The sequence below is a fragment of the Zingiber officinale genome, chromosome 8B (genome assembly GCF_018446385.1).
Source record: "Zingiber officinale cultivar Zhangliang chromosome 8B, Zo_v1.1, whole genome shotgun sequence".
NCBI lineage: Eukaryota > Viridiplantae > Streptophyta > Magnoliopsida > Zingiberales > Zingiberaceae > Zingiber > Zingiber officinale.
In genome coordinates this window covers 44,108,550-44,133,456 of record NC_056001.1, presented here as the reverse complement: position 1 = coordinate 44,133,456, position 24,907 = coordinate 44,108,550, and the positions used below count along the sequence as shown (strand labels likewise).

Here is a 24,907-nt window from a genome sequence, read left to right as displayed (position 1 = left end):
GTACATTTGGATTTATGATGATAAAATTTTTTTTTTCCCATTAGATATAGTCTTGGTAGTCTATGATATTGACTTGCAATGTTATACCATGGTGTGTATATCTTTCTTGTTCCGATACCAGTTCCTTTGAACCTAGAGCAGGGTTGTTACTGGATGATTATGTGCTTTATTTTGGGTTGCTTTTGATTGATGTATTCATGCTTGATACATATGCATGAATTTTGTTTAGATATACCGTAACCCACGAGTGTTGGTAGCATAAGGTCGGTCTCTTTGATCGATTTGAGGCCGATTTTGCGTATGCTACATACGATATTATGATTGTTATGTGTCAGGAGTCGTGGCAGATCGTCCATTCGCAAGTAGTATATGTATCCATGTTCGATATGGTTTGAAGTTCCTTGTGGATCATGTAGATATGTAGTTCTGTATGTATCCGGAGGTATTATTAAGATATCTTGTTGATTAAACCGAGATGTAGTATAAGTACATCGGTGGTGTTTCAATGGAGGCATTTTGTCGATTTAATCCGAGTTGTGATATGTATATGTTTGGTGTGGTATCCGAGGTAACTTTTGATTATGTTTAATATGTGAGTGCACCGGGTTTAGTATGTTTTATTGAAGCATATGTCGGTTATACGATATGTTATGTGAGTGCTGTTTAAGGTGTATTGTTGATTTTACCTATGTTGATTTTTCACACGTGTTCGGTATGTATTGTTGGATGTATCATATTGAATATACCTGAGTTGTGAGTATGTTTGGTGTATAATAATTGGAGGATTTTGTTGATCATACATATGTTGTGTGAGCATGTGCTAGGTGTATACATTGGTAGCAGTATGATGATTTTACTTATATTGAATGCAGAATGTGGAGTGACTGCATTATGTCATTTGTTGGATTAACCCATCAATTAATTTTCCTATCGGTGGATGACCCACTAGGATGCCGATAGAGTTGATGATGGATTTGATTAGTTACTAGGTTGTTATATCCTAGGCTAACCACATGAATGTGGTAGAGATCTTGCCTCTAATCGGATAGTTAGGTGCCTTGGTACTTAGGTATTGTTTCGTGGTGAGCGTTCTACATATCACAGATTCTTGGTAGCGGAGCATTGCTCCTATATTTATCAGTATACATATTTCATTATTTGTGGTGGAGTGTTGCTCCCACATATTGAGGATTTCGTGGTAGGCGTTGCTCCACATATGTGGTGTTTCTGTGATGGAGCGTTGCTCTCACCCCGAGGATTTATTCTTTGGTGATTTATGTTATTGATGATCAGATTTTCGATTTATTATCAAGATCTTATGGATAGGAATGTCCGTGATACTGACATTATGTGTATTGGTTTTGCCATATAGGCTTACAGATGTTTTAGGACTCGATGATCCCGGTATGTCGAGGATGTTTGGATAGGTGTCCATTATCTTTGTGGACGATGTTGTGATCTATTACGATCCTGGGTGAGTCACGTACACTACCTTTGCATAGATCTAGAGATGATTCGACGAGAACATCTATATGTGATTATCAGTAGGCTGGTTTGGTCTTTTATTATGATGTTTGGGACACACGGTCACCAGTAGGAGTGTACCGTGGTTCTGAGATAGAGGTTGTTACCGGGAGCAAATCAAATCAGTAGAGATCCGATGGTCTTTTGGACTCGCAGGATATTACTGCACCTTTCACGAGGGTTTCTTCCGATAGCTATGCTACTTTCACGCGTGACCACGAAGGAGTGAAGTTTACTTGACCGAGGATTGCAAGACCACCTTCAGGAGCTTGAGCGGAGACTAGTGTCGACTTTGATTTTTGGTTTTTACCTTCGGAAGAGGACGAATTTGTCCTCTATACCGACGCGTCCCTATAGGGTATGGGTGCTGTTCTGAGGTAGCACGGTAGAGCGTTCTTATATGCTTATCGATAGTTGATAGAGCATGAGAAGAAATACCCAGTTCATGATCTAAAGTTGGCCGCTATTATTTTTGCCCTAAGGATTTGGCGGCATTACCTGTATAATATTACATTGGGATTCTCACTGACCATCAGAGTCTCAAATATTTGTTCACTCAGAAGGAACTTAATCTTCGACTGAGGAGATAGATGGAATTTCTGAAGGATTATGATTGTACCATTAGCTATCACCGGAAAACTAATGTGGTTGCCAATGCACTTAGCTAGAGGTCCAGAGGGACTTTAGCTCCACCGAGTCAGGGTCACGATTTGATCTGTGATTTCTCCGAGTTATATATCGAGGAGCGGATGCATGCAGCAGGTATTCTTGTTACGATGGTTGCTCAATCGTCGATCGTGAAGAGAATCCAAGAGACCCAGTTGTTGAGACCTCATGGAGCTCAACGTGAGGCAAAGTGGTCCATATTATCAGCAGAGGATGTCGAGGCATAAGACAAGTGTTATACAGATCGGAGACCCTTAGAGTTCTCCATTTGCGACAGGTATTTCGCGAGTTTCACCCACGTAAGAGAAGCGCCTCAGAGGTAAGCTAGCTCGCGATATATCGACCTTCCGGATCTCGAAAGGATTGAGCAGAGCTTATCGATTGGCACTATCATTGCCCTCGCAGTGCTCACGCCGTATTCCACGATTCACCGAGGAGATACGTACCGATCCGATACATGTGTTGATAGATAATCTCAGTTCTCCTTTCAGCCTGACGTCACCTATGAGGAGGTTCCGGTATGGATTCTAGACCGGAAAGAACGTCAGTTGCGAAACAAGACTATCCGGCTGGTTAAAGTCGGATGGCAGCATCATTCGGCCGAGGAGGCTACTTGGGAGCTCGAGGATACGATCCGAGCTCGATATCCCCATCTTTTCACTTGAGGTATGTGATTTATTTATCGTTCAGCATTTATACTTTATATATGTTGTTAGTACTTGCTGATAGTAGAAACGAAATTTGGGGACCAAATTTTTATTAGTGGGGGAGAATGTAAAATACCGGAAAATAGGCGAAAATTAATAAGGAAATTTTTCGGGAATTTTTCGGAGCTCGTATGGACGAGTTAACGGGGACAAAAACGGGGCCCGGAAAAGCCTGTTTTGGCTACCCCATTTAAATGAGGAAAAGTTGAAATTTTTTCTCATTTCTTTTCCTTTATTTAATTTTCCTTTTCCTTCATTTTTTCGCCGTTTCCTCCCCGAAACCGCTCGCGCCTCTCCTCGCCCTAACCTCCTCTGCGCCGGTACCAGCCGCCTCCTCCTCTTCTCCGAGGTGAAGCCTTTTTCCCTCTGCCCCTTTCCAGCGCCGCCGACCCGAGTAGCACCGCCGCAAACCGAGCCCTAACCTCTCCGATCTCCTCTTTGCGCCAGCCGTGCCTACCGACCCGACATCTCTCCTTCCTCCCGAGCCGCACACCGCCGCCTCTGCCTTAGCCACCTCGCGCCGCCACCACAGCTGGCCACCGAGACTCCCTCTCTTCTCCTCTGGTCCGACGAGCCACCGTCGGACACCTTTGCTCTCGGCCCCATCGCGGTGATCAGTAGCCACTGGACGTCGACGCGCAGAGATTACACCGTGCCCTAGTCCTCCATCTTGCTGGCACCCGAGTACCACTGCCGGTGTTCTCCCGTGCCTGAGCTTCATCTCCTCTTCAGAGTAAGGTTGTTCGGATGAGGTAACGACAAGTGATTCCAGCAGTGATTCGGCAGTGTAATTTAAGGTTTCCAGCAGCAATCAACCCTTGTTGGCAGTAACAAACCTTCAGTGGATCAGTGATTCCTGCTGTGAATTTAGGTAAGGTGTAGATGGTATAATTTTTACTGAGTTTGGGTTTAATTTGATTAATGAAGGTGTTGGAATTGTGATTTAGGTTTATCGGTTTGGGAGATTTGCAATTTAATCTTGCTCCGACTGTTGATTTACAGTAGCAACGTTTCCAACCAGATTTGGACAAGTTGTAGAGGTAAGTTTGTATATATACTAGATTTCATTCTAGTTGTGGACTTGCTAGGGTGCCCTAATTCTATTTAATCGTGATATGTGGCTTGAGTGGATTTGGGTTTTACCCTAATTTAGCCTTAAGAATTTTATTTAGCTATACATTTGAGTTAGCTAAATAAATTATATTTATATTGTTATATAGGACCTTGACGCGAGACAGTATCCTGAGTCGATCGACCTTCTATTTCTGATGTACTTTGACTTTTGTCTTTGATATGCTTAGTAATGAAATTAACATATTGCATCAATTGTGTTTCTTATCCGTTTCGGTTAATTACTACCCAAATCTGGCCGACTTGATTGATTGATTGATTCAGATCTATATTTTACTGTTATACACGCTCATAGGGGTAGTGATATACCGTGTTTCACCATGTTCGGGACCTAGGTTTTATACCTTCCGTGTACCTTTGATTCGATACGTTGACTTAGGTGCACTTTTCTATATATATGGATTAGGTCGGGATGTTTATATGGTTATTGGCATCATTTGCATGATTGTATCTGTGCGATAGTCCGCTCCAATATTGTTGAGCACATCGCCAGTTACACGGATCTGCACACACCACCACCATGGGTTAGTGGTCGATTCAGAGTTGCAGCAGGGACTGTTAGGCACCGTTGGTCCGCTCACGGGTAGTGTGACACAACGTGTTATCCCGCAGGGATTCCTCCCGTCATCGGGTACCGGGAGAGAGCATTAAGCTCCCCCATTTATGATTTGGGGTAGGAGGATAGTGTACTCGACAAAGATCCCGCCCACCCCACCATCGAGTAGTGACGACAGAGACGCTGTCACAACCCTACCCACCGGCCTCACTTTGTATGAGATGATCGACCGCGCGGGGTGACCAGACGATCATCGCATCATACGCATGATGTATTTATTGCTTGTGTTTGTGGTCGCGATTTATACGCCGTATTGTTTGATACCTATGTCGATACGCATACAGGATTCCTATACCACCGGATTGTTTGACCTTATACTCGGGACTGTTAAGACAAAGATTCTCCGTTTACTCGGATGCATTTTTATCTTTCTTATCGTGAGACCGTACGCACGATTACTGCAGTGTTGTTTCTTTACTGCATATCAATCGTACCACCGAGTGTTGACTCACCCCGCCCATTGTTGTTATTTTCGTGTCGATGTCAGAGGGAGTTCCAGCCGTCCCCACCGCACGTAGTGTTACCCTCCTCTGGTTTTGAGTTGTTTCATTCTAGCTTTTCGCTATCAGACTTTGTGTTAGTTTTGTTTGGACTTACATATGGATATTGTATGGAATCTTTTCGTTGGATGGACTTTTAGTATGATTTGGATTTACTCTACTACATGCCTGCCTGGACGGCAGAAGAGGTAAGAAAAATCGGATTTGGTCTTTACGAGTGTAGTTGAGTAGGGTTGTTTTCGAGTCAGAGTGTTACTAGGTTGTTTATTTTTATTAACTGCGTGGTTGTGACAGCCAGAGGCTGAATACATATATAAACTGCGTGGTGATTGATTTTATTTACTGTTGTTATTCCAGCCGCCTGTGGCTGAGGTATTTGTGAGATGTAGAAAAGTTTCAGATTGTCCACCGTACAGGGGAGATGTTGCCGAAATTTTCTCGGACAGGGACTCCTCTGGGGGCGTGACATTAATCCTCTTGTATATAACAATCTTATATACTAAAATCATAGTTACATCAATATATTATGGATTTTATATAGATATTCATTTTTATACAAATAAGCATAAAACAATCAAACAATAAAATAACTGCTTTTTTTATTTAATTCAGCAATTAATAATAAATATCTGTTTTATGGGCATATTCCCAACACTTAATACCCCAAAATTTTTAGGGTTTATACTTTATGGTATGAATGGATAAACTGTTCTAAATTTTTAAGGTGTCAATTCTACTAGTTCGAATAAAATGTTAAATTATAATTTTATGACTGTGTTCGTATTTTATCTTTTTCAATTTAAGAATTGAAAGAGATATGATAGCAGTAATGGCAAAGGAAAGATTGGGGGCAAAATATGTTAGTGCTGGAAGCACTAGATAATCTAACTTGAGTTTTGATATTGACAAATATTCAAAATTAAGCTGTGCTGTTATTCTAATAAGTCTAACTAAGTGATCTTAGGTACCTTTAAAGTCTTAGTTAAGGCTAGGAAGTCTTAGTTGCGACTAGTCAATAAAGTCTAAGTCCGTGGGACTAGATGAAGTCTTGGTAGGTCAAGGACGTCGGACAAAAATCCTAGGGTCGAGGACACTAGGTGAATGCCCTGGAGGTCGTGAACACCATGCTAGAAATCCTAGGGTCGAAGACACTAGGTGAAAGTCCTGAAGTCTCAAATATTGAGCAAAAGTCCAAACGGTCTAAAGCTATTTGGCAAAAGGTAAACTCTCCCGAGAGAAGTAGGTGATGATGCATTCCTCGTTGAGGGAATAGTAGACATTGATTTGACTTAGGAGTTCAAGGAAATCTAAAGTCAATAATCATATTTTATTATGCTAACTTTGTTTTATAAGGTATCTTTGGTATTTGGACTAACATGCCTTGCAAGTACTTAAATGGCGTGGAGGCACGTTGGAGAGGGCTAAGGCGCCCTCGCACAAATAAACCTTGGGGATAAGGTTTTCACCATGGGGAGGTGTCCTAGAGCACATGGAAAGTACCATGGAGCATTGGAGGCACCTTGGAGCTCTTGGAGGTGCCTTCAAAGGGATAAACTTCACAGAATGCGGTATTTATCACGACCGAGAAGAATGGGTTAAAATATACAGTTGGAGGCGCCTTCAACAACTTATAAAAATAGTATTCAGCTGGAGAGCAAAATAGAACTTGAATTGAGATCTCTCTCTTGCGCGCTGCTTCAAAGATGACTCTACGACTGCAACATGACTCCGACGATCAAAAGCACGACTCTCTAAATTCATAAGTCATTGATATAATTTTTGTTTATAACACTTAAATTATAATCTTATTGTACTCATCTTTGTACTTGTAATTTATGAATTGATAGTGAATTGTCTAACGTAAGCGATCGTCGATCGCGGGTCTTGGAGTAGGAATCGTCACAGGCTCTGAACTAAGTAAAATCAACTCGTGTCAGCTTGGTTCTTTGTTTTCTTCCTTTACTTAGTTTCTTTATTTCCACTGCGCATTCTGTGTTTTACACACAAAAAAAAGTGAAAAACCCACGAGCGTTATTCACCCCCTCTAGCGCATTGATCCTACAAAATAATGTAGACGGTTGTACTGTTGGCTTGATGGTGAGTTTTAAAATTTTGAATTATGATTTTGATATGTTTCATATTATTATATTAATCTCTTTATGTATTCAGGCATGGTTATATTAAAGAATTCTTTCATTTGGACATGCACGTTCTTTATGTTGTTTCACCCGGTTGTTTCGCTGGGAACATAGTAAGATTTCAATCAAACATGATGTTGCTGAGAGATTATTTACAACCATTGACTTTACTAGGGTAAGTTGCTATGTTTTTAGTATATTCTTTTGTAAATATGATTGTAGAAGTGATATTTTATTTATAATTGTGTAAAGGTGTTGGATATAGTACTATTTCCGAAGGATAAGATACTATTAAGTGACAAGCAAGGAAGTTCTTCGATAAATATAGAAATAATGAAATTATTATGTTAAGTAATGATGATAGACATTTTTTTATTATATTACTCTTATTTTTCAAGTGTAACATTGTGTGAGATGTTTTGGATTTGATAATACGATGAGGATGATTGAACCAAGTGGTGCAGATAAGAGTAATGATAAGGAGGTAGAAAAAGTTAGTGAAGATTTAGATGGTGAGAAAGATTTTGAAGATAATAAGAATGTTGAGGTTGAAGTCGGTGGTGAGAATGAACATGCTGGGTTTCTCAGCTATGTGAATGTGGAAGTGAACGTTGGGCAAATTGCTAACTTTGATGATGAGGCTGATTTGATAGTAAAAAAATATTCTTTCTCAATTGGATAAAGAAAACACATGATTTGTAGACTCTAATTCCAGGAATGCTTCAATTGATGAGAGGCACAATGGTGATGGATTGGAAGAAGATCACATTTCTGGTAGTGACATTGCTACTTCAAAAGCATATAAGATTAGCCTTTTTCAATTTTCTATTATGGATACTGTGAGGACTAGGGTTGATCGTATGCCAAAAAGAAAGGCATCGATGTTTGTGACTCTGCCTAGCTCAACACCAAAATGCAAGAGGAAGGGAAAAAAAGGTAGATGGAGCATAAATCCTTGATTCTTTATTTTGAAATCTAATAGTTTTATATTGTTGCTAACCATGTAGCCATATAGGTAAATTTTATGGTAGATGTTGAGGACCAGGACAGCAAGAGTCCTGCCAAGACTAAAATGATTCATATTAAGGGAGAGCCGATTTTTGTGGGTATGAAGAAGCATATGAAGAAAAGAGAAAGTTGTTGATAGAATTTCTCTCTATGGAGGAATTTGAGTACGTTTATTTTCGATATGTTAATTTTTTTTGTAACACTTCTTTCTCAAATTTTATAATGAAAATTATTTTTCTCTTCCTATAGTGTTGTCATTTGGCAAAATGAGTTCTTGAGCTTAATTGGATCTATATTTCATTCTTTTTTGTTTGGCGAGCCTGTTGGAAGTTAAATCATAAATGTTTTTGTGAGGATTACACAAAAGCACAGTCTAACTATTGGATTTGAGATTTACTATATAGACACAACTGTGTAGGTTCATAGCCAATTTAAATATTTGACCATTGATATTTGATTTTACTTCTTATTAGATCAAGATACATGATTATATCTTGTTTTGAATGTGTAGTAAGAACTGTTTCAACACTTGGAGCTATACGATAAACATAGGCAAATATGCAACCTAGATTATGGAGCTTTTCTTTCGAGGTTGACATCCACAACCAGGGGTAGATTGAAGGAAGTGAATGAAGATCTATTTAGAAGATGCAGATATATCATTTTCCCAATTAATGACAGGTGGCATTGATATTTGTTGGTTTTTAAATCATCATAAGGTAATTTCAGAGTATAGAATTCAAATCATGATTCGTTTGCAGTTGGGATGACTAAAGTTTATGTGAGCTTGACAATATTCTACTCCAATAAGTCTTAATATCGTAGTTTGTGGTTCGAACCATGGGTGCCTAGGTGATAATCTGGATGTCCTACCATGACACCATGACCCCGGAGTCATAGGCAATCATGAGGTATTGAGAGAATAGTATCATCATCCAGGTGCAACGATAGATTGTGGTAAATGATGTAAAGATGAGCACTTATAGGGCTCGTGTTGCATCAACTATATTATCAGATGATAATAGATTGCTAAAAAATATATTTGACTAATTTATCTTGTTTTTGTTTCTTAAGATAAAACAGATGAAGTACGATGGGAGTTTGAATGTTGCCTTTGTATGAAGTTTTGTATTATTGGTTTTTTTATGATAAAACAAATGTAGTATTGATGTCAACAAGTATAATATTGATGACAGACATGACTTAGTGATCAAGAAATTGTTGTAAAAATTGTTGTTAATTTTTTATTTGTTGGTATAATTAGGTACAAAATATTTAAAATCGAGTCTAGATAAAATTTAATTGGATATATATATAGTTCAGTAGGTTTTGATGCCTCAAAAATTAGAGCATAATTAACTCCAATTAATGTATATATACACACGATATCAGTCTGTATATTATGGGGTACATTTGGATATAGTTAGACACTAATTGAGAATGTTATGGTCAATAGAACCACTATGGACGAGACTCTCTCAATTAGTCTCATTGCCTCAAGAAATTGGGTACACTAGACTCCAATCGGGTACAATAGACTTATTGTTTCACATTCCTGATCAAGGTACATAATTCACTTTATTAGGAACTAGATATCCAAATTCAAGTATGTATGTAATTTAATGGAGTATAATTATAGAAAATTTGAGTATCGAAGTATAAGACTCCTTCGATAAGTCTCATTGTCTTAAGAAATCGGGTACGATTGACTCCAATTCAGGTATATATGTACACAAAAATAGTGTTATTTATAAGTTATCGGGTACATTTGGATACAAGTTAGACATTAATTAGAATGTTGTGGTCCCTACTAATTAATATGATGTTGTTGTCAATAGAACTGCTATGGATGATTATTTTTAGGGGGATTAAGGTCAATGACACTATTGCTCGACTTATTATTTTACAATCTCGATCAAGGTATATAATCTATTTTATTAGGTACTAAATATCCAAATTCAAGTATGTGTGCAATTTAATTAAGTATAATTGTATAAAATTTAGGTATCCAGGTATAAGACTCCCTTAATAGGTCTCGTTGTCTCAAGAAATTAAGTACAATTGACTCCAATTCAGGAATATATGTACACGATTACAGTACTATTTGTAGCTTATTAGGTACATTTGGATGCAAGTTAGGAACTAATTAGAATATTGTGGTCCTCACTAAACAACACTAATTGATTACATACACTATATTCAAATTCAAGTATGTATGTAATTTAATTGAGTATAATTAAACAACATTTAGGTATGGAGAATTTGCATAATTTGTACCTAATTATTAACAAATGATATCATATTAGTGGGAACATATGTTTTCTGACCAAGGGACTTGTTAGGACCGATGATCACGGCTAGAGAGGGGGGTGTGAATAGCCGACCCCAAATCTTCGCGTTTCTTCCTACGATTAGGGTTAGCGCAGCGGAAATAACTAAATAGAAACGAAACGAAGATGATCAAACCTTAGACGCAGCGATGTAACGAGGTTCGGAGATGATACTCCTACTCCTCGGCGTGTCCGTAAGGTGGACGAAGCCTATCAATCCGTCGGTGGATGAGTCCCCGGAGAACCGGCTAATATATACTCCTTGTGGGTGGAGAAACCTCGCCACAATAACTTGCAACAACAAGAAGGAGTACAAGAAATACAAGTAGAAAGACAAGAACAATGTACAAACACTAACTCGCCTTCTCGTCGACTGCCTGTGAAGCAACAACTTCTCGGACAACAGCAGCAGCTGACTGGAAGCTCACACGAAGCTTACTGGGGAGAGCTCAAACAAAGCTCAGATCGCAAGCAGCAGCAAGCTAGAAGAAGGAGAGGAAGAAGAGAGACTCTCAGCCCTGTAGCCCTCGACCTCTTTATATTACCTGTGCCTGCGAAGAACCTGCAACGAAGACAGAAGACGCAGAACCTAGCCGTTGTTACTCACAACGGCTAGATCCAGACCGATCAGGCTTCACCCTGATCGGTCTGGGCCTTGCCTGATCGGTCGTGGGGACCGATCAGGCCCTGTGCTGATCGGTCCCCAGACCGATCAGAAGGCTTCACAGAGAGTTGCCCAACTCTCTGTGTGGAATCTGATCGGTCCCTGGACCGATCCCACCTCAAGTGGTAGACCCTGATCGGTCCCGGGGACCGATCAGGCTCCATGTTGATCGGTCCCCAGATCGATCAGTAAGCCCACAGAACCATGATCGCCTTCTGTTTGTTATCTGATTGGTCACCAGACCGATCAGATACACAAACATATCACTGGATCGGTCTGCAGACCGATCCAGAGCTTGGTTTTTGCCCAAACCAAGTTCCACGCCTTCCAAACCAATATCCGGTCAACCTTGACCTATTGGTATCTCATGCTTAGCATCTGGTCACTCCCTTGACCTGCTAAGACTCACCACCAAGTGTCCGGTCAATCCCTTTGACTCACTTGGACTTTTCTCTTCGTGTCAAGTATCCGGTCACTCCCTTGACCTACTTGACCTTCTCAACACCAGATGTCCAATCACCCTTGATCCATCTGGATTTTCCCTTGCCCGGCTTCACTCACCAGGAATTTCACCTAGCTTCACTTACTAGGATTTTCACCTGGCTTCACTCACCAGGACTTTCCAATTGCCTGGCTTCACTCACCAGGTCTTTCCCATTGCCTGGCTTCACTCACCGGGACTTTTCCCACTGCCTGGCTTCACTCACCAGGACTTTCACTTTCACATCCGGTCCAGAAAATGAGCTACCGAGCCCTCTCTGACCACAGTTCGGAGAACGAGCTACCGAGCCCTCTCTGACTTCCATCCGGTCCAGAGAACGAGCTCTCGAGCCCTCTCTGACCTCAGTCCGGAGAACGAGCTACCGAGCTCTCTCCGACTTCCATCCGGTCCAGAGAACGAGCTCCCGAGCCCTCTCTGACCTCAGTCCGGAGAACGAGCTACCGAGCCCTCTCCGACTTCCCATGCCAAGTTTCCATACTTGGACTTCTCCGTGCCAAGTCTCCATACTTGGACTTTTCCCGTGCCAAGCTCCCTGCTTGGACTTTTCCGAGTCAGGTCAACTCACCTCGGGTCAACCAGGTCAACCTTGACCAAGGTTGCACTAACAATCTTCCATCAACATACAACTCTTCTGTTTTCGTCAAACATCAAAATACAACTCGAGTTAGGTCAACTCGAGTCGGGTCAACCAGGTCAACCTTGACCTAAGGTTGTACCAACAGGACTAACAAGAGAGTTGGAGTTATGCTTGGAGATTTAAAGACAATTTATCGTTATAGTAAGTAAAATGTGTACTGAGAATTTGCATAATTGTATTTAAATTGGTCCCATATTATATTAATTTGGTATCATGTTTCATTAAACGGTACCTAAAGTTAAAAATGGTACCAAGATCCAAACTTTATGACAAAATGGATGGCACATTGTATAACACATGCTTATTGAGGGAACATTATTATATATCATATACGGGGAAAGGTTAATTAGTGATTTTTAACATGCTCATGGTACCATATTTTAGTTAATTATTGATTATTATTATATACCTAATTTTTCAATATTTGTATTCATCCTTGCATTTCATATACCTAATTTATCAAACTTTGTACTCAAGTTTCTGGCCAAAATTGGATATGAATTGGCTATCCATAAAACCTCTGCTTCAACCAAAACACATATCAAATATCAAAATACAAACACATATTATTTAAGTGTCTAATATTATCCACAAACACAACAATAACTAATACATGATACATAGTCTACATAAACCCCAAACACAACCATAAGTTCCCACCATAAATGATACAAAGCCAACATAAACCCTAAACACAACCATAAGTTCCCACCAACCACATATAAAAATACAATACATCATAATATACTACAACGACTATATATCGAGACAAAACAAGTCTTGCACAATATTTTTAAAAAGAGAACCATCGAAAAATACATAAATCACCAATGTTACCACTTGAACATGTATGTCATCTCAAACATAAGACCATGCTTGATTCCCCTTCTAGCAATCTCTTTTTCCTACATAAGAGTAAAAAGTAATATATCAGGCTACCCCAAAAAAATTTAGAGTAAGATTACTAAAAGACTAAATGTGATATATTTAATAACAAATGGGCAAGTTAAAACATTGAAACACTATTTTAATGAAACAAATAAATATAGCTAGTTTATAGCTTCTTTGCAGTTGTGTCTATTGTGGCCTTTTGTATGACAACGACTACACTTTGATACATGTGTTTCAACTTGAGAAGATATCCTCTTAGTCCTCCTATGACCTGAATGACTGCGAACATCAGGAGCATTTATTATATTTCCTTCATCAATATTTGACTCATTAATGTTAAAAGTTAGGATTGGATTAATAATTCTTTTGTATGCTTGGCGATACATTCTAGTCTTGAAATACTTGTCACAAAATCATACAACAATGATTTCAACTCAATAGTGGCACAAGCGTACTTGTTGGAAGCTTATTGATCTGCCAAACTCTGCATGAACAACTCTTATCTATTAAATCAATAGCAAAGAATTTTCACCATCAACTATCTCAAACTTCCAATTAATGCACTCTTAAATTTCAAGATTCAAGATAAACACTAGTAATAGCATTTTCCTTTCTCGGACTTAATTCCTTACTCATTGCCAATGTTGATTCATGTCACAGGTGTATCATGTTCATGATTTGCATGCATATGTGATCCACCATAGTCACAATAGGGAGATAACAAGCTAGTTTAACCGAATTATTCCAACAATCGTCTATATTATTATTCATAATACCCCATCTATCACCAAGAAACAAAACATTTGTCTAACTTTGTGGCTAAGAATGTACAATAAACCCTATGGTAAGTAGCATGAAGTGTATGATATTGTTTATATGTTGTTCATGCTCTTGTAAAAATGGAGCATACACAACTTTCTAAAATACTAAAGACCAATGTTTTTTGTTATATTTTGGATAACTTCGTAACACTTAGAATGACAAAAAAAAAAACATTTCAGATTCAAAACATTCGTAAATTACCCTCAAAACATGTATTAGTATAAAAATTAAAGTAAAATTTTTCTAGACAAAAGTAAGTAATTAATTTACCTGCTTCACAAAATTATCTATTAAATGCCTCAAACAATACAAATGATGACTATCTACGAATAGATGCTCAACTGTCTTCATAATCCCAAGGTGTCTGTCAGAGAAAAATGTGAACTTGTTGGACGGAATGTTTTGACACGAAAGTATGTCACTTTTCAAATGATTGCAAAATTATTCTCAATTAGCATCATTCTCCACATCCACTCCAGAATAAGCAATTGTGAAAAGATCATCGTTGGCATCCTTTGACACAATAACTAGGATACTACTTTTATACTTATTTTGTATATGCGTCTCATCTAAAAAAATCAATGGTATACAAGCAATAATAAAACCAATTGCATATGTATGGAAATAAATGAATAATCGTTTAAATTTATTAGTTACATGATCAATCTTGCACTCAGTAATACTGTCAAGATTTATTTCTCGAATAGCACGACAATAAAACTACAATTTAAATGGAAAAAATTTATAAAGTCTAAGTAAAAAATCTTATTTTTTTTTTCTCTTCTTCATTGATTTTTTCCTTTGATCTGAACAAAATAAGGTGCTGCTTCACTTTAAAAGTCTAGTCGCCTCTTCGATTTTAGCCGCCGACTCCATTGGATGAATATGATTGTTGACGATTTAGGGTAGAAGTAGATATTAATAAAGGTATTATAAGAATTTAATTAAAACTGAGTGCAATAAAATAAATTCTTATATGTCAGAGAGTTAAAATAAATGAATCTGAACCTATTTTGTCTAGCGCAGTCTAATTAACGAGGGAGTTGAAATTGTTATTGGGATTTAAAGATAACTTGTCCAGTTGTCCTTAAAAAAATTGAGGATAAAATAGAATTTTTCTCCCAAATTTAATTGCCAGCCATTTAAAAGATGTTAACTTGTAATTTTCTTTTTCTTAGATCATTAAATGATAATAAATGCAATAACGATTTAATGGAAGTCGTTCACCGGCCGAGGCCGGGCCAGCCCAAACCGATCACGGCGATCGCCACCCGAACGTTCTCTCAGCCTTCGCCTGAGGCAGAGAAGACAAGATGCTCTTTTCCTCTGCTTCATCGGCCTTTCCCCCTTCCGTTGCTTTATGCCGAGTTCGATATCGCGGCGGAGGAGGCGCCGCCTCCGCCACATGTTCCCCCCTTTCATCAGCTGATCTCCCACTGCGCCATATCCCCGGCGACTACGGCCTCCCCTTCCTGGGTCCGCTCTGCGACCGCCTCGCCTACTTCTACTTCGAGGGCCGCGACCAGTTCTTCCGCTCCCGCATCCGCCGCTACGGCTCCACCGTCTTCCGCGTCAACCTTCCCCCCGGCCCCTTCGTCGCTCCTGACCCCCGCGTCGTCGCGCTCCTCGACGCCGCCAGCCTCCCCGTCCTCTTCGATGCCTCCCTCGTCGATAAACGCGACCTCTTCACCGGCAACTTCCTGCCCTCGACCGACCTCACCGGCAGCTTCCGCGTCCTCTCCTACCTCGACCCTGCCGAGCCCAACCACGCGCCGCTAAAGCGCCTCCTCTTCTTCCTCCTCGCTTCCCGCCGCCACGCTCTTGTCCTCGAGTTCCGGCGCGCCTACGGGGCCCTGTTTGATGCGATGGAGGTGGGGATCGCCAAGGAAGGCAAAGCTGACTTCGGCGCCGCCAACGATCGAGCGGCGTTCGATTTCCTCTCCCAGTGCCTCTTCGGCGTGGATCCGGCCAGATCCAGCTTGGTGCTCGATGGTCCTCGGTTGATCAACAAGTGGCTTCTGTTCCAGATCGGGCCTCTGCTCAAGCTTGGCCTCCCGGCCTACCTCGAGGATTTCCTCCTCCACTCCTTCCGCCTCCCGCCGGCTCTGGTCCGCGCCGACTACACTCGGCTCGTGGAGTTCTTCCGAGACTCGGCCGGGCCGGCGTTGGACGAGGCGAAGCGGTTCGGAGTCTCCCGGGACGAGGCGCTCCACAACGTTCTGTTTGCCGTCTGCTTCAACGGCTTCGGCGGCATCAAGTTTCTCTTCCCCAGCATCATCAAGTGGCTCGGCCGGTCGGGAGCGCGCCTCCACGGGCGTATCGCGGAGGAAGTCCGGTCGGCGGTGCGGGACGCCGGCGGAAAGGTAACATTCCGGTCGCTAGAGTCGGCGATGCCGCTGGTGCGGTCGGTGGTGTACGAGGTGCTGCGGATGGAGCCGCCGGTGCCGTTGCAGTACGGGCGGGCGAAGCGGGACATGGAAGTGGCGAGCCACGACGCGCGGTTCCCGGTGCGGGCGGGCGAGGTGCTGGTGGGGTACCAGCCGTTGGCGACGCGGGACCCGCGTGTGTTCGAGCGGGCGGAGGAGTTCGTGGCGGAGAGATTCATGGGGGCGGAGGGGGAAGCGCTCCTGCGGCACGTCGTCTGGTCGAACGGACCGGAGACAGAGACGTCGACGGCGGAGAACAAGCAGTGCGCAGGGAAGGAGTTCGTGGTGACGGTGGCCCGGCTGCTGGTGGCGGAGCTGTTCCTGCGCTACGATTCTTTCGAGATAGAGGTGGGGCCTTCGCCGGTAGCCGCCGCGGTGAGGCTCACTTCGCTCAAAAGAGCCACATTTTGAGGCCCAGAACCAACATGAGACTGGGTTTCTTGATTTTATATTTATATTATATTATATTATATTATTCCAATAATGGTGTTTTTTTCCCTTTAAATTTAGGGGCACTAGTAGTGGATTATAATTGGAGTTTAGACCATCTCCAATCCACATCACTAAATTTGGTATAATTTTCACATCAAGATGATGTAATTTCAACATCAAATACTATTTCAACTCCAACTCATGTTATCATATCACACCAAAAAAGAATATTCTTTAGAATATTCTATTATTCTTATTAATTTTTTTATATGATAATTATTATATTTAAAATTAATACATCTTAATATTTGATATTTTAAATTTTTTAAAATTCAGTATCCAACTAATTTTATATATATATCATTTTTATTTTTAATTTTATTATATTACTATCTTTATTTTGTATGTCAATGTAATGGGTAATGTATTGCATATTTATGCATATCAAAAATTTTAATATTTTATTGTATTATGTTTATGAAATTAGTGATAATTTATAAATGTAATTATAATTAAAATATATTAAATAAAATTAAAATAATAATTTTAATAAATTAAATATTTACAAATATACATAATAAAATTTAAATATACTATTAAATACACTTAATTTAAATTTATAATAAATAATAATTACATTTAATTATACTATAAATAAAGATAAAGAAAATAATAATTATTAATTAATTACATTTGATTTTATAATAATATAATAAAATTAAAAAAAATTCTCTCCATCACCAAATATGGTGATGTGAATAGTGCAACACCAAATATGGTGTTGCACTATTCACATCACCATATTTGGGGTGGATTTTGGTGTATGAGTTGAAGCAATTTGATGTTAAATTGATACCAAATTTGGTGTTTTGGTGATGGGTTGGAGATACCCTTAGCATTTGCACAGCAACCCTTTTTGGAAAATGACACTTTTACCCTTCTTCTTCTTCTTCTTCTTTTTTCATTTTTATTTAATTTTTTTAAATTAATTTTATTTATTATTTTTTATCAATACTTATATATTTTTAATTTTATTTAATTTTTATTTAGTTTTATTTTTTAAATCAATTTTGTTTATTATTTTTTATCAAATTTTTTATTTTATATAATTTTTAACCTATGTCAAAATCTCTCTCTTCCTTTGAATTACATTCCTAATTAGACACTTAAATTATTCTTCCCTCCAACTCTTGACACATGACACATGTCAGAACCTCTCACTCTCTTTAAATTATCCATCCTCCAACCATTAATACCTGTCAAACACCTCTCTCTCTTTAAATTACTCTTCTTCAACGCTTGACATATGTCAGAACCTACCCTCCCTTTAAATTACTCATCCTACATTCCTTGACACATGTCAAAATACCACCCTCCCTTTAAACTACCCCCTTCAACTCTTGACACATGTTACAACCTCTTCTCCCTTTAAATTATCCCTCTTCCAACCCTTGACACATGCCAAAATCTCTCATCCCTTTAAATTACCTCCTTCCAACTCTTGACATATGTCAGAACTTCTCACTCTCTTTACATTACCCACTCTCCAATCCTTGACATATGTCAAAACACTCCTCTCTCTTTAATTACCCCCTCCAACCCTTGACACATGTCAGAACCTCCCCTCTCCTTAAATTACTTACCCTTCAACTCTTGACACATGTCAAAACTTCTCCCTATATTTTTAGTCACTCTTTAATCACACCTCCCTCCATTGTTATTTCTCTCTCAGTCTCTCATTCTCTCTTCTTGAAACATATTTATCTTCTTAGCCATTACTTTTCATAATCTATAGAAGGAAATTATGGATTACTATTTGGGTTTATTTTCAGATAGTCGATCAATTCAGAATAATGTTCCTACTGAAGAGAGTATCTTCAACAACAGTCGTGATTATATAATCGAATTTACTAAAGATCAGGTTAGTTATTATCATTATTTTATACATATTCGTTATTTATTTTATAAGTATAAAAATTATATTAAGAATGGATAATATCATACTTATACATCTTTCTTATATTTTTTATATAGATATTTAAAAGTAGAGAATATGTGATAAATTGGGTAAAGACAGTTGGTCTGAACAATGATATTGTAGTGGTTATTAAAAAATTTGCTAATTTAAAATGTAGCAAGCTACCAAAGTGTCATCTTATGTGTGAAAGAGATGGAAAGTACAAACTGCCACGATATCTAGTTGATGGACAATCCTTAAAAAGAAATACTGGGACTAAAAAATGTGAATGCTCATTTGAACTGCGAGGTATACCAATACCTCCAGATGGTGTGATGTGAGGTTTAAGGGTTGTCTGTGATTTTCATAATTATCAATTAGCAGAATATATTGATAGTCATGAGTGTCCGAGTAGGTTAAAACCAATAGAGAAAGAATTTGTGCTCGACATGACCAACAATACCACACCTCATGAAATTCTTAGGGGACGTTTGGTTAAATGATGGGAATGACTATGAGTATGAGTTTGATAGTAGGGTGTGATCCTGTCCGAATCAGGAGTCAACGGACGCTGGGGACGTGGCGCTCCCTGCTGGATCCTCGAGTGCTCCGGCGAACCTGCAACAAAACCGAACCGGGAGGGGTGTCCCGGCGACGGCCCTCCGATGCTCAAGTCAGGCGAGGAATAACAAAGGAAGTGGCTTCAGAGATCTAGATGCCCGTACCTCCGGTGAAGAAATGGGGGCCTTATATAGACCTATTGAAGAAGCATGAGCACGCCAATCGAAGCGATCACCTGCTTTCGATCATGCCCAGGTATGGGTCTGTCAGAAGGACATCCCTAAGGCCATACCGTTACTGTATCCACCTCTCCATGATGTGACGGCGAGATCCTCCATCGTGCGATCTTGTGTACGGCCTAATCATCAGACATGCTTCTGCTGATATCCCATATCCCGAGCCAAACGCATAGGCCGCTCGGCCACCTTTGTACCCTCGCCCTTATCTTGGCCGAACGGACAACCCGCTCAGCCCTTTGGTCTCGGACTCCCGCTCGGCCCTTCGATCCTCCTGCCTTGGCGTCGGAAACCCAAGCCCATGGATGGGTTATCTCTAGCTCTGCTCGGACCATTACCCGCTTGGCCAGCCCTCCATTCGTCCTTAGGCTGGGACCCTTCAGAAGGTGGGCCCCCCATTCTTACCGCCGGATCACTTGCCTCTCCTTCAAGTCTAGTCGAAGGAGGCAGCGAGTCCGACTGACTGGACTATGTGTCCGAACGGAGCGGTCGTCGCCTTGCCGTCGCTTATAATATCCCTTGAGCCGTTCGGCCCTTACGCCCCATTCAGCCGCTCGGCTCTTTGTTTTGGATGTCTTGGCGTTCAACGTGGATGTTCGCTTGTCTAAATCTTCTCGAACATCGCGCAAATCCTTTTCATCAAGTCGAAGCATGCGCGGTATGGGCGCATTAATTGCGCCTGGTGACAGAGCGCCACGTGGCTCTTCTCGCGTGGCGGTGATGATCCGTACGATGGGACGCCGGTTATTTCGAAACGGACGGTTAGATGATGACTTCGTCTTCCGTGACCTGCATCCGACGGACGAGGCCGACCAGCCTCGTTCGTATAAAGCCCTCGTCTTCGCCTTTTACGCCGCATTCTCTGTTTCATCGCGCATTCTCCGTCGAAGGTGCCCGCTGCTGCTGCATCATTCCGGCTGTCCCAGCTCTCGCCTCTTGGTGGTCTTCGGCTCTCTGGTGATCCTTTCTGTCCATCTTCCCTCAGTAAGCTTCTCCCTTCCTTTCGGCCTTTCCCTTTCGCGGGGAACTCCTTTCGTCTCCTTGCTTGCGAACTTTCATCGGTCCTCTGTTTCCGAGTGTCTTTCGGCTTCCTTCTTTCCTCTTCTTGGGGCTTTAGTCATGGCGAGCACTTCCGCCCCCGCCGTTGATGTTCACAGTCCCTGGTATGTGACCATGGAGAGTAGATTTGACGAGGAGAGCGCTCGGCGTCTTGTTCGGACGTATGGGATCCCTGATGACCATGAAATAATTATAGCCGACCTGACCGACCGGCCACATGACCCGCCGATCGGCACCATTTGTTTCTTTTTAGACCAATTCCAAGGCGGCCTTAGGTTTCCTACCCATCCATTTATTTTGGAGGTTTGTAATTATTTCCGCATCCCGCTCGGCCAGCTGGTGCCGAATTCTTTTAGGCTGCTGAGCGGGGTGGTCGTCCTCTTTAAGCTGCACAGTATCCCTCTTGACCCCAAAATATTCCACTTCTTCTTCTACCCCAAACAATCCGAGTTGGGCACTTTTATCTTCCAAAGTAGAATAGACTTCAGATTTTTTGATAACATGCCGACCTCCAACAAGCACTGGAAGGAGTTTTTCTTCTACATACGACTTCCCGAGCGGCCAGCATTCAGAATCAAATGGCAGACTGCTGTGCCTACCCAGCCGGAGCTCGGCAAATTCAGAAGCGATCCGGCCTATCTTCATGCGGCCAACTGCTTGTCCGGTCAGCGGTACAAGATCGACCAGTTGCTTCTCAAGGGGGTGTTGTACATTTTTGGGTTGTCTCCCGTTCGGGCCAATCTTCCCTACCGCATGAGTAAGGACTCTTTACTCCCTTCGCCTTTTTTGTCTAACTGATTTTAATTTCTTTCACTGCAGTTGAAGTCATGTGGCGCTCCAAGGCTACTGATCATCTGAAGTTGAAAACCGTGGAAATTGAGGCGGCCACCAAAAGAGAACTCGCCGAACGGGGTCTCATTCCCAGCCGCCCGGCAGATGCAGGAGAGGGGGGGGGCGCAGTCCGCCCCTGAAACAGAAGCTGCCCCATCCGCTTCAACGGAGGTTGAGGCGGATCCTGTTTCCTCGGCCCCCGCCGAGTTGGGCGTCCCCCAGGTCGGGGATCCACCACTGGAGGTTCGGCGAAAACGTCGAAGAGACTCCAGCCTTCCGCCGTCTCAAGAGGGGGAACCACAAGCGCCGATCGGCGTAACTTCGCCTGATCGCACGCCATCTCAGATCGGGACCCCTGTGGCTTTGCCCACCGCACAGCCCTCCGACTCTCCTCCCCGGACTCGTCGCCGCTTACGTCGGTTGGGCGAAACTTCCACCATAGGGGAGTCCTCGCGTCAGGCGACCGCGACTGAAGAAGCGCCGGCCGGCCATCCGACCATCAAGACTACCCTCCGATTCCCATCGGAGGAATATTTACTGTCCGCCGATCGGCCATCGAGCCCCGTTCACGAAATAACCTTGACGGGTCCGCTCGCTAAGCTTTTTGAGGACGCGCAGATTCAAGTGGCCCTCATGACGCCCAAGCAGCTCGGCTAGAGGGCCAAGTCAAGAAGCGCGAAGCGGATGCCAAACGCGCTACTGCCCGGAAGAAGCGAGCGGTAGCTGATTTGGACAAGATGAAAGTAGATGTCCGTGCGCTAGATCAGCGATCCAAGGATCTGGAGGCCCAGCTGAACGCCGAGCGAGAGGACCGTTCGGCAGAACGCACAAAGGCCGAGGTGGACTTGAAGGCAGTCCAAGATACCTTAACCGCTTCCCGAGCGGCACTCAAAAAAATATAAGGAGGGAGAGCCGATCCGCCTAGCAGCAGCGCGCCAAGAATACCTCCGCTCGGAGCGGTTCGGCGCAAAATTCGGTGGCAACGTCTCCTCAACTTTCGCCGAGGCGGTCAAGGTCACCATGGTGTACTTGAAGAAAAGGGGGCACCTTCCTGCTGACCTAAGCATTCCCCCTTCGGATCTGGCTGTTATGATAGACGACATCCCGGACGCCTTTTTTAACTTTGAAGACCCCGAGTGAGGAGTGTTGCCTGTCTTGTTTTTGTGTTTTTCATGTCCAGTACAACTCTTTGTACTTGCCGTTTCGGCATGCTTTCCCTCTAATGCGATTTATCTTTGCTTGCGTCTTCCTGGTTATTACTCATAATATTCTTCTGTTTGCTTAACGCTTATGCTCCGAGTCATTCATGCTCCAAGTGTTCTTTGTCAAGCGGCTGTTTAACTTAACCCATTAAAGAAAGTCTGAGCGGGAGGGCCTACTTGCTTGTATCTGGCAAGTTTTGAAAGACTAACACCTGCTCCCCGAGTGGGCCTAAATGTTTTGGTACCTTTGGTTTCCGCGGTTTCTTACTCTTGTACTCGTTCGTCCGCCCGGGGTATTTATAGTCGCCGGACCGACTCTCGATCTTTAACGACGGAGCTCGTCGGTCTTCTGCTCGGGGATTTATAGACGCCGGCTCGTCTCCCGGTTTCCCGGCCGGAGGGTTTATAGACGCTGGACCGTCTCTCGATCTTTAACGACGGAGCTCGTCGGCGCGGATATTTATAGCCGGTCGGCGCGACTCTCGATCTTTAACGACGGAGCTCGTCGGCGCGGATATTTATAGCCGGTCGGCGCGGCTCTCGATCTTTAACGACGGAGCTCGTCGGCGCGGATATTTATAGCCGGTCGGCGCGGCTCTCGATCTTTAACGACGGAGCTCGTCGGCGCAGATATTTATAGCCGGTCGGCGCGGATATTTATAGCCGGTCGGCGCGGCTCTTGATCTTTAATGACGGAGCTCGTCGGCGCGGATATTTATAGCCGGCTCTCGATCTTTAACGACGGAGCTCGTCGGCGCGGATATTTATAGCCGGTCGGCGCGGCTCTCGATCTTTAACGACGGAGCTCGTCGGCGCGGATATTTATAGCCGGTCGGCGCGACTTTCGATCTTTAACGACGGAGCTCGTCGGTCTTCTGCTCGGGGATTTATAGACGCCGGCTCATCTCCCGGTTTCCCGGCCGGAGAGTTTATAGACGCCGGACCGTCTCTCGATCTTTAACGACGGAGCTCGTCGGCGCGGATATTTATAGCCGGTCGGCGCGGCTCTCGATCTTTAACGACGGAGCTCGTCGGTCTTCTGCTCGGGGATTTGTAGACGCCGGCTCGTCTCCCTGTTTCCCGGCCGGAGGGTTTATAGACGCCGGACCGTCTTTCGATCTTTAACGACGGTGCTCGTCGGTCTCCAAGTGAGACTACACACCCGGCCGAACAGCTCGGGCCTTCGTCGTCGAGCGCTTGGCTCGGAAAACCATATACCCGGCCGACCGGCTCGGGCCTTCACATCGAGCGCTTGGCTCGTATATAATCCTCCCCGAGGTAGTCTCGGCTAGAATGTACCTGGCCGAGCGGCTCAGGCCTTCGCTTCGAGCGCTTGGCTCGTATATAATCCTCCCCGAGGTAGTCTCGGCTAAAATGTACCTGGCCGAGCGGCTCAGGCCTTCGCTCCCTGAGGAAGTACTCAGCTAAAATGTACCTGGCCGAGCGGCTCAGGCCTTCGCTTCGAGCGCTTGGCTCGTATATAATCCTCCCCGAGGTAGTCTCGGCTAAAATGTACCTGGCCGAGCGGCTCAAGCCTTCGCTCCCTAGCGACCAGCGGAGATCTGCATTAGCTCTCTACTCCCGAACACCCGTGGAGTTAGGAGAACATAAGACACTCTTCAGAATACAAGGCAATGACCTCCCTCTATCATCCTGAACAGCGCAGGGTTTTGGTTTCCCATCCTGCCATAATAGTATGCAGCCCGGCCGAACAGGTCGGGGTCTTCGTGATACCCTTCCCGGCCGAACGGCTCGGGGATATTTACGATAATCTCGACCTAACCGAATGGTTGAGGTCTCAGATTTCAAGCGTCTAGCCCGTATCACCTACGCAGCCCTGCCTAGTGGTTCGGGGTCTTCAATTTCGAACGCTGCTTATATTCTATACGCAGCCCGGCCGAGCGGCCTGGGGTCTTCGGGATATCCTTCCCGACCGAACGGCTCGGGATCTTCTATTTCAAGCATCGCTCGTATCCCATACGCAGCCCGGCCAAACGGCTCGGGGTCTTCGGGTAACCAACCGTTCGGCTATGAACACAGAATGCCTCTCACCCAGCTCTATAGGGC

General features: G+C 42.9%; 1 protein-coding gene and 1 long non-coding RNA gene across 2 annotated transcripts; both read left to right on the top strand.

Moving 5' to 3' along the window:
• Nucleotides 1-3,461: 3,461 nt before the first annotated feature.
• On the top strand, nt 3,462-4,132 carry LOC122016238. The gene is made up of 3 exons (XR_006121094.1): nt 3,462-3,768; nt 3,845-3,937; nt 4,118-4,132. It is a non-coding gene; the product is annotated as an uncharacterized LOC122016238 (long non-coding RNA).
• Nucleotides 4,133-15,342: 11,210 nt separating this feature from the next.
• On the top strand, nt 15,343-17,206 carry LOC122017767 (allene oxide synthase 1, chloroplastic-like). The gene has a single exon (XM_042575457.1). It carries the CDS (start codon nt 15,450-15,452, stop codon nt 16,971-16,973), a length of 1,524 nt encoding a protein of 507 aa, XP_042431391.1. The 5' UTR covers nt 15,343-15,449; the 3' UTR covers nt 16,974-17,206.
• The last annotated feature ends 7,701 nt before the right edge of the window (nt 17,207-24,907 follow it).

What these genes read in the sequence shown, in the direction of transcription:
- LOC122017767 (XM_042575457.1), top strand. Translation starts at nt 15,450, where the DNA reads ATGCTCTTTTCCTCTGCTTCATCGGCCTTTCCCCCTTCCGTTGCTTTA.